The sequence below is a fragment of the Trichechus manatus genome, unplaced genomic scaffold (genome assembly GCF_000243295.1).
Source record: "Trichechus manatus latirostris isolate Lorelei unplaced genomic scaffold, TriManLat1.0 scaffold00097, whole genome shotgun sequence".
Taxonomy (NCBI): Eukaryota; Metazoa; Chordata; class Mammalia; order Sirenia; family Trichechidae; genus Trichechus; species Trichechus manatus.
Window position 1 is genome coordinate 7,030,625 of NW_004444033.1, and position 10,710 is coordinate 7,041,334.

General features: G+C 48.8%; 1 protein-coding gene across 1 annotated transcript in view; it reads right to left on the minus strand.

The window, feature by feature from the left end:
• PLXNA4 (plexin A4) overlaps positions 1-10,710 on the minus strand; it is a 466,135-nt gene that overhangs the window by 431,533 nt on the left and 23,892 nt on the right. Inside the window, exon 2 of the mRNA XM_023737117.1 lies at positions 6,545-6,727. Coding sequence (XP_023592885.1) covers positions 6,545-6,727 — 183 coding nt within the window. The remainder of the gene's footprint in view (positions 1-6,544; positions 6,728-10,710) is intronic.

A 10,710-nucleotide genomic window follows, 5' to 3' on the forward strand; every position in this document is an offset into this window, starting at 1 on the left:
ACTAGTGGGCTGTGAGTGGTCCAAGCTTCCACTAGTGGGCTGTGAGTGGTCCAACCTTCCACCAGTGGGCTGTGAGTGGGTCAAGCTGCCATTGCCTCCCCATCAAAGTGACTGAGGAAGCTGGCATGATTTCCAGTAATGAAGCTCTCTCCCTGGGTCTTGACAAAGATTTTATTCTCCTTTACTCCAGATTCTAACAGGGATCAGCCCAAAAGCCAGGGGGACCATTTACAGCTTGGGGCGCCTTCCCCTTTTGCCTGTGTCTCGTCCCTCTTCCTCTTGTACATGGTGTCTTTCATCCTTCCCTGGCCAGACTCCTGATATGCTGCTAGTTTTCATTTTAATGATATGTTCTAGCAAAGCACAATATTTTACTTCAATTGCACGTGTCACTGGATACCTTCCTTCAGCGTGTTTGACATTAGTGCATCAGCTGACTGCACGCACTCCATGAAGTGGGGCGCTTCTTCAGCACTTCCCTCCATTTTAATGTCTTTGCATTTCAATTTATTATCAGCATCTTTCTATAGAAGTATGTATATATACACACACATATATATACACACACACTATGTATATACACACACACGATTAAAAAAAGTGGCACATGTATCAATAAACCCTGAATTGACAACACTCATGTGAAACTATCCCTTTCAATCACGTGCACTAGCAAGGTTCATTTGGAAAATAGAATGAAAAGTATTCCGAGGTCCTATTTTCCTGGGGATCTCAAAGTGAGTTTCAAGAGGACCTAGGAGGGGAAGGAAACTTTGCCCCAGCTGGTGATGTCAAGCTGCCTTGAGAAGGGCAGGATCAGAGGTGCCACTATGAGGACATGTCCCCATGCTTGTTCAGGTCAGCTACGAGTGACCAATGCAGACCCACCAGGAACATGAAGGGAAGGTGGGGCGGGCCCAAGGGTGAGTGGCGAAAATTAGGAAAGGTAAGAAAATAGGGTAGATGGGGACACATTTAAGTTAAAAGGGGACTTGAGTGAGGATTTTATAGTGCTCAAGAATGTAGAATGTATCAAAGAGAACACTGACCAGCTTAGCTGCTCTCCAAGCCTACTGAGCACCACATGGACAAAAACACTTAAGACATAGCAGATGAGATTAAAGACAGGTGGGAGGAAGTCCCCTGAGAAGGGCACTGGTTGGCTTGAGGCAAAATGGGTCTGAAGAGCAGGGTTTAGGATTTACAGACTTGAAGGACTAATAACAGAAGGGCTGTTTCTCTGTCGGTGAAGGAAAGAGGCTGGCACCCTGGAGCCTCTGTGAGGCTCCTGTCTATAAGCTCCAAGTTTACAGAGAGCCTTCCACCTCCACCTCTACCTCCGCGTCACTTAACTTACAGGTTATGATCTATATAGGCTTCGTACTTGCAACACGTATAGGGGAAATGCAAAAACAACGCAACACAATGCAACACAAACAAGCAACAATGCTTTGACGGTCTTCTCCCAGAGCAGAAGCTGCTCAGCACTGATGCTTCCATGTTCTCTTTCCTTTGCTTTTGCCGCACCACAGGCGAGCCAGCTGGTGGCCGTGGTTTGAGAAATACGTATCACGACAGGGCTAACTGGCCAAACCCTGCATCCAATACTCTCACCCCACGCCCTCATGCAAGGATTCTCAGGCAATCTAGAGTTCCAACACCACACCTTTATTGGATTCCATGATACCCACACCCGTCTGGAAACTTTACATGGCATGCACTTATTTTTAGTGAGATTACCAGATGAATTTTAAAAGAATTCCCAGATCCCCTGAGGAAGTTGCAAAGCTGGGGCTGCTGATCGCTGGTCTGATATTGCTTTGTGATGCAGGCATTGGAGTGAGCCACAAGAGACACACCAAAGCATCCAATCCTGAGGACCGATGTTCAGAATGACACTAGTCCCAAGTTCGTCACCCTCAGCCACCACTCTGGGTCGTTCCCCTTCTGGATCCTTGGTGGGGCTCAGGGAGCACAAGCAAATGGATTTTAAAACAGGCTCAAGAAATAAATAATGATTCAGTAGATGACACTAACTTGCACGGCAATTCCCAATGAGAATGACATTTCTGTTACGTAGTCCTATTGACTTTCCATGTGGACACACACCTGGTTCCTACCAAGAAAGACTGGCATGGTTTGGTAAGTCCACGTGGGCCACGTGAATGTCCTACTACAGACTAACAGCAGGGCTGGCCAAAGTTCTGCCTAACCAACACTCACAAAGTGCTCCCCCCTTAGGCGTGAACAGTTTAACCTAGAAACACCCAGCAAAGATGCAATCACAAAGTGAAAGGGGTAGTCACACCCCAAGTGAAGTTCATGATGGTTTGATTGGCAATGAACATTATTAGCCTCTCCCACTAATGTCAGGTAATAATTCACCAACCAACAGCAGCTAGAAAATACAATCCCTTAGCGCAGGGAAAGCAAGAGGCAGAGAAAGAAAGAGGACTCAGGCAGAAGTATTTAAGCAAAGAAATCATGTCCTTCTGAGGCAACATTAAGTCCCTGGTCTGCACTCAAGTACTAAACTAAAAGTTGGCAGTTCGAACCTACCCAGTGGTGCCTGGAAAAAAGGCCTGACAAATCGCTTCCATAAACATTACAGTCAAGAAAACCGTATGGAGCAGTTCTACTCTGTAAAACATGGAGTTGTCGTGAGTCAGAATCAACCCAATGGCAATGGGTTTGGTTTTCGGGTTTTGGAGGCAATTTTGACCCGGTGACCCCAACTATGGTCAAAGGCCTTCAGATTTATACAGACACCCTCAATAAAGCAATTCCAGACAGTGTCTGCCTTAAAATTTCTACCTGCAGTTGAAATGCTCAGGGTTATTCCTGAGTTCCTAGTTACTGGCCGAAGACAGTAGCATTTATAGGCCACATTTCTCACCAGCATGTGCCTGCAACACTCACCATGGGTGCCGGCTGCTAGTATTATCCATACAGACACACTGGAAAGCATAAAAGACATCCAAATTGGCACTTCCCTCACCTTCTCTTCCCCTGCCTGAGATGACGGTGCACTAGAGGAGTGAGAGTATGGTCATCAGATGCCAGGTTGCACACGACCGGGCCTCACTCCTTTCAAACAAAGGGAAAAGGCTGTAATTTTGAGGACAGCCCGTAGAGAGCTACAGCCTACCTCCTAGATGCCTGAAACCCGCAGCCAACTCCCTTACTCTCAGCAAACCCCCAAGCCCTTCCCGCCCACCTTCCCAGCCCGAGTCCCCTGTCACACTGCGAAGAGCTCCGGAAGGCTCTGGATCCACACGGGGATTATTGCAGGCTTGGAGAAGCCCCCTCTGTAATTATGGCTGCAGTGCAATTTCCATTCTTCTCACCCCCCGTTTCAGTAGCTCGAAGAACTTCCTGCTAAATCGTCCTGCAACCCCAGAGCTGCTCATGGCTGGGCCTCTGGCCAGAAGGTGAATTCGGTCCTGATAACCCTGGGAAAAGTCGGTCGGAAGAATTATAAGGGAAGGAGAGTGGAGTTTGGCAAGCCAGAGGTGGTGGGAAATTCTATTGTTTGGAGAAAGTCAATAAACGGGTCACTTTTGCTTTTTATTATTTCAAACAACAGACTGGGCGGCCCAGCCTTCCTTTCCCAACTCCGCTGTCTCCTGGGCTGGCTGTGCTGAGTCTGCAGGAGCCAAGACTGGGCTTGAGCTAAAGCATTAAAGGGCTGCCACTCCAAGCCCACGGAGCAGGAAGTTTGGCTGCCCCAGTGCCCGGCTCTCCCCAGGAGGCTGATGGCTCATTCCCTCCCTGACCCTTCTGCTCAAATCTCTCAAATGTTTCTGCCTCACCAACCACACTACTATTCTGGAAATTAAATGTAATGTCCCAGGTGGCTAAACAGAGCTGTGCGTATATAAACCCAGCCGAGTGCAGGATGGGAAGTACCAGCCCGCGTTTACGAAGCCCCCACCTTCTGGCCAGGTGCTGTCTGTCACAGCCTGGCTGGAGGGCACCTGGGGACACTTCAATATCAAGTTCTGTCCCCGCCTGCACCTGCCCATATGGGTTGTCACTGTGCGCTTTGTTGATCCCGGCCCCTGGAGGTGTCCTCATGCCCCGCCATGGAGAGGTGTTGCAGGCATCTTTCTCTCCCCATCAGAGGACAGCCATCCACAGGTGAGCAAGCCAGTGCCATCTGCTGCAGTCCACCCCGTGACCAGTAGAACAGCGTGTGTTTACAGGTTGAACGGCTGGGATTTAGGATGCAGCAATGGCCCAGAAATATGCCATTCCTTCCAAGAGAAAATAACTGTTCTGTCATGTGCACTGAACTCTCGATGTTTATTTAACTGACACCATATTCCAACCGGAGTCCCTGGGTGGTGCAAATAGTTAATGTGCTCAGCTACTAACCAAAAGGTTGGCAAGTTGAATGCCTCAGAAAAAAAGGCCTGGCAATCTACTTCCAGAAAAATCGGCCACTGAAAACCCTATGGAGCACAGCTCTTCTCTCACACACGAGGTCGCCATGAGTTGGAATGGACTCGTTGTCAACTGGGTCTTTTAATATTCCAACCAGCTCAGGCAATGGGAAAAGCAATCCTGAAACAGGGTTCACTCGATCTTGCCAATAATTCAATGCCCCTCTGGCACCTGGTAGGAAATTTGGGGGCAGGGATCTTGTAGCACACTGGAGTCGTTTATTTCTCCACTGCACTGAAATTGGGGCTCGCTGGGGAAAAGTTAAGGCACCGCCGGATTGCCTTGCTTGCTTATTTGCTCTCAGTGGTTCTGATTCACCCATTGGACCCGGCAATGCATGTCCACACACACTTCATTGTGTGAACTGTAGATGGTAACACCTTTGGTATTCAGATTTTGCAGCACACAGAACTGGTCAAATCGTAGTGAAGAATAGAGCAATTGGAATCACCAACAGAAATGTTCACCGGGTCCTGATCTAAAGCCGGTGCACCCCTCCCCTTGGTGCGTACCGAGTCTTCCTCTAGATGCAGTTGCAACAAGTGTGTTCCTCGCCTACTTAACGCCGGGAGCCACGGACTGAGGGAGGAGGAAGGGCACTGAAGGGGACTGGGATGGCTGGCAGCACCTAGGAATGATGAGTGACAACGTGCGCGAAAGGCAGGCTGCAAGGAGCTGACACAGGAGCTGGGTACAGACCACACACCTGAGCCTCGCAGCACCTTCCCTGGGCGTCCATAAATTCAGCTCGGGATACGGGTAATAATCACAACAAGGAGGCCAGGGCAACAAGAAAGGGTCAATTATGTTTAATATATTCTCCGCAGAAAGGCAGGGAACTGTGTAATATATTTCTGAAAGATGTACAGACGGTGGTTAAATTATTTTTTTCATTTCGACACTTAAGGCAGCATGCTAAAGTCAGGTTATTACCTCTTCCCGGTCAATCCTGGGGGGTTGTGCGGTGCACGCGTCATCCTTCATCAATGTACGTATCTTTTCCAGAAATTACCCATGTAACTACTCCCCACACACATCCCCACCGCTCAGCCTCACGTTCCAGACCTGCTCCACAGAGAGGGAAAATTCAGTCAAGAAACGAATAGCTACAGCTCTCTCAGTCTGCAGAGAACATTTCCCTTTGAACATCTGAAGCTACGGTCCAGAAAGTCAGCAGAGAAGAAAGAGGGATCGAGGCTCTGTCTCAGATCAGGCAAGGCCTCTTTACTGAGTCTGGATCACCATAAGAAGTCCAAAGGAGTTCTAAACAAGATAAGCACAAGCTTCACCTGCGTATCACCAGTATTTTCCTGGGAACAGTCCAAAGGGCAATTTGAGCCAACGGGAAACAGGACTTGCCGCCTAGAGCCTTAGAAAGACCCTTAATCCAATCAAGAAGGCACGAATGGGGCCGGCTCCCCCTCACCCCGATGCAGCCCAAGCAAAGGCATGCAGGGAACATTCCCAGATGGAGGGGACTCCTGCCACTGCTGATGGGCCAAGGCCACTCAATGCCCGTGAACCTGCAAGCTTCCGGGGGACGAGGAGGAAAAGGCAGGTCCCCATCACACCATTCCTCCCACTTCAAGCAATTTCTCTGCTCCCACGGCAAACATGGTTTCTTTATCCCACAGTCTGGCTTACAGCCCCACTAGCAACTCTAACAGTTCCTGTACTTTTCTCCATCTGGTCCCTGAATGGATTCCAGATGGAAGCAACACCCAGGAAGACTGGAGCCCAGCCCAAGGACCATGCCCAGCCCCCTCCCCAAGCACCTAGGTCTAATAGCGCCCTTTCCTTGGGGCATAAACCCATGTCAGAAAGGTACAAGCCTCACTAGAATTACTGAGGAATTCTCGCCTGGGCTAACACCTCTCATGCACACACCAGCTCCAGGTGAACCCACATCTCACCCAGTCTGATTTCCCCTGACAACTTTGGTACGAAGGCAGAGAAGGCGCAAGGTTATCATTCACGACCTCAACAACAACACCTGTATCACCAGCCCACCAGGCCCAAGGTAACAAAAGAGACGCAGGTGAGATCATCCCCACCCAGTCATCTGCACAATGACCCAATGATGGCACCTTGGTCCTACCTTCTTCAGCTTGCCGCTCTTGGTGCCCACGAAGGCCAGGGAGTGATTCTTGTAGACATAGGCAATGACAGAAGTCATGCGGTCACTGTCCTCAGTGAAGACAGGGATGCCCCGTACCATCTCAGACACACCCAGCGGGGCATTCATGTCCAGGCCACAGAAGTTGTCATCAATGGTCAAGAGCTGAAAATAAAACAGGGGGAAAGTTAGAGGAAGCATCAGGGCAATTGGCAAAGGTACTGACTTAGAGGACTATAGAGCTAGAAGAATCCTTAGAGATGGGTCGTCTAGTACAAATTCCTACTTTTTTATGTGAAAACCCAGCTCTGGAGAAATTAGATGACCTGTCAACCGTGGCCTAAGTAGGGAGTTGCAGGACTATGACAAAAACACAGATCTCTAGGGTCTCTTTTCACCATATTCCACAGTCTTTCTGCCCCTCCTCCAACCCTGTCAGGTACCATCCTGGTAGCATAGATTGTCCATCATCATTGTCACTATGGAAAAGCACAGCCAGCACTCCCCTACCCCCTGCCATGGACTCCAGACAGGTCTGCTCCAGTGAAAGAGGGGAGTGGTCTTCACCTCTGCAAACTTACAGGTGAGCAGACACACCAATGAGGACTCAACAGTGTAGAACAGTGAACTAGACCCATTAGTATCTGAATAACAACATCAGGGGGGGCAGTGGTGGTTCAGTGGTAGAACACTCAAGTCCCATGTTGGAGACTCGGGTTTGATTCCCAGCTGATGCACCTCATGCGCAGCCACCACCCGTCTGTCAGTGGAGGCTTGCATGTTGCTATGATGCTGAACAGGTTTCAGCAGAGCTTCCAGACCAAGACAGACTAGGAGGAAAGGCCTGGCATTCCACTTCTGAAATCCAGCCAATGACAGCCCTACGGATTACAATGTGCATTTCATTCTGTAGTGCATGGGGTTGCCATGAGTCAGAGGCCAACTCAACGGCAACCAACAACACATCAGGGCGGGGATCTGCACAGACCCGCTGGAGGAAAAGAGCGGTGGGAGAAGAGGGCAGTCCACAGCTCCACCCAGTCAGCCGCAGCCGACCGTCACTCTCCCGACCTCAGGCTCCCTTGTCTTTTAGAGCATGACAAAGAGGGGGCAGCGCGGGCCTGGCCACAGCTACACCAGCATTTCCCACGTGTCTTCTGTGGGACCCAAGCCCTCTGAGATGCTCACCATAAAAGGGCTCCTGGGGTAAATGATTCGGGGGAAACCTAGCACATTCTAACACCAGCTAAAAGAACCGTAATGATTAGTCACATGAAAGGCCTCCGAAGTCTTTTTAGGTGGAAATATGTTCAACATTATCTCAGCCTTTTCCAATTCTTATATTCCCCAAACCATTTTCCACCGAAACACCTATTAACATCCCTTAAAAAGGAATATTCCCCGGATGCTCATGGACACACTGATCCAACCCTTGCTCCTGACTCCAGGATGTAAATCTCAGGAGTCAGGTCACTAAGGAGCCCCAGCCAGTTTACCTTAGAGCTTCTGGCTGAATCTCTCCCTGTCTTAATCTACACCTCCAAACGCCATCTCAGCAGAGGGTCACACTGGGTCCTGCAGTCCTGGGGAAGGGCGCCGACCCCAGCAGTGGCTAGAGAGTAGCCCCGTGCCCCACCAGGCAGCCTTACTTTGGCACAGACCATCGGAGGCTTCCAGAACTTCTACTGGACTCCCCACTCTTTCTTGGAAGCACTAAGTGGCCTGGGAATAGTTCCTCAGTCTTCCTGCGCTTTTATTTGCCACTCTATAAAGATGAAAGAAACAATCCCTGCTTTTTGATGGGCTACCATAAAGTCTATTGAGCTCATGCCTGTAAATGTCTTTGGACTGTCCAGAGAAAGGAGTGAAATAAAATGCAAGGTGTCACTTTTTTACAGGCTTCAGTCCAGCCAGAGGAGACGCATCTGGAGAGCACAGGCAGGTCTTGCCAGCAGGACTGTGTGAAAGTGGCCAACTCGGAGCTTTCCGGAGCCTCGGGGGGCTCCCTCACTCCTGCCCAGAAGGGGGGCAGGCATTGTCCATTTCAGTGAGCCCAGGGTGCTGGCATCTAAAGGCTCTCGCTCTGACCTCTCCTCTCCCTCCCCACACGACGGGGAAGGCGGGAAGGGAGGGGGGCCCGTAGGCAGGCGGGGCAGGCCAGTTACACAGCAGATGTCCCTGGCCTCTCTTGCATGATGTGGCCTAACAGCCCGGACCAAACTCCAAACCAAACCAAACCCACAGCCACTGAGTTGATTCCAACTCATACCAACCCTATAGGACACGGCAGAACTGCCCCATCGGGGTTCCAAGGCTGTAAACCTTTAAGGAAGCAGACTGCCACATCTTTCTCCTGCAGAGCAGCTGGTGTGCTTGAACCACTGCTCCACCAGGGCTCCTAGACCAAACTCAATCCCCTATAAAACCTATAGGAGTCAAATTTAACTAGCAGTTGTCATCAAGTCGATTCTGACTCATGGTGACCCCATGTGTGTCTGAGTAGAACTGTGCTTCATAGGGTTACTTTGAGAACTAAGTTTTAAAAAACTCCCATCATCACGGAAAGGACTCCATTTATGGGTCCCTTTTCCCTAGGGCCCACCCACTTGTCTTAGAGTGACTCCAACTTATGGTGACCCCTGTTCATCAGAGTAGAACTGCACTCCATCGGGTTTTTTTTTTTTAATTTTTTTATTATACTTTAGATGAAGGTTTACAGAATAGTTTCTAATTAAACAGTCAGTACACATATTGTTCTATGACATTGGTTAATAACCCCACAACATGTCAACACTCTCCCTTCTTGACCTTGGAGGACCCTTTTTTTTTTTTGGTGAAAATATACATAGCCAAAGTTACAACATTTCAAAAGTGTCTACATGTACAATTCAGTGACATCGATTACATTCTTCCAGTTGCGCTGCTATTCTCACTATCCTTTTCCAAATTATGCCATCACCATTATCTTCAACTCATTGTCCCCTAGGCTTCCCATCAGACCTTTTGAGTTGCTGTTGTCAATTTTATCTCACATAGATAATTCCTTTTATTTTTTTAACCTTAAATGAAGGTTTGCAGAACAAATAGTTCTCATTAAACAGTTAGTATACATATTGCCCTATGACAATGGTTAACAACCCCATGACATGTCAACAGTGTCCCTTCTCAACTTTGGGTTCCCTATCACCAGCTTTCCTGTCCCCTCCTGCCTTCTAGTCCTTGTCGCTGGACTGCTGTGCCTCATTAGTCCTGTTTTGTTTTATGAGGCTGTCCAATCCCCAGCTGAACGGTGAACTTCAGGAGGGGCTTCACCACTGGGCTAAAAGGGTGCCTGGGACCATACTCATGGGGTTTCTCCAGTCTGTCAGGCCACTAAATCTGGTCTTTTTTTGTGAGTTAGAATTCTCTTCTACATCCTTTTCCAGCTCTGTCCAAGACCCTCTATTGTGATCCCGGTCAGAGCAGTCAGTGGTGTTAGCTGGGCACCATCTAGTTGTACTGGACTCAGTCTGGTGGAGGCCTTGGTAGCTGTGGTCCATTAGTCCTTTGGACTAATCTTTCCTTGTATCTTGTTGTCTTCACTCTCCCTTGCTCCCAAAGGGGTGAGACCAGTGGAGTATCTTAGATGGCTGCTCACAGGCTTTTAAGACCCTAGATGCTACTCACCAAGGTAGAATATAGAACGTTGTCTTTATAAACTGTGTTATGCCAATTGAGCTAGATGTTCCCTGAGACCATGGCCCCCACAGCCCCCTGCCCAGCAATTGAGTCCCTCGGGGAGTTTGAAAGTGTCTTTGGCGCTTCCATGACCTTTCCTTGTACAAGTTGTGCTGGCTTCCCCAGTAATGTGTACTGTCTTACCCTTCACCAAAGTTACCCCTTATCCATTTAGTTCCCCCCGACTCCTCCCACCCCTCATAGCCAACAAAGATTGTTTCTTTTTGTGTGTAAACTTTTTCATGAGTTATACAGTAGAGGTCTCATTCCATTTTGTCCTTTTGTGATTGACTTATTTCACTCAGCATAAAGTCCTCCCGTTTTGTTCCTCTTACTCTCCTGTGCTGAGTTCTTTTTGTTTGTGGATTTTTTTTTTTCATTTCTTTTGTTTTTGTAGGTTTTGTTTTTACTGAGACTTTATGTTTTTCTTC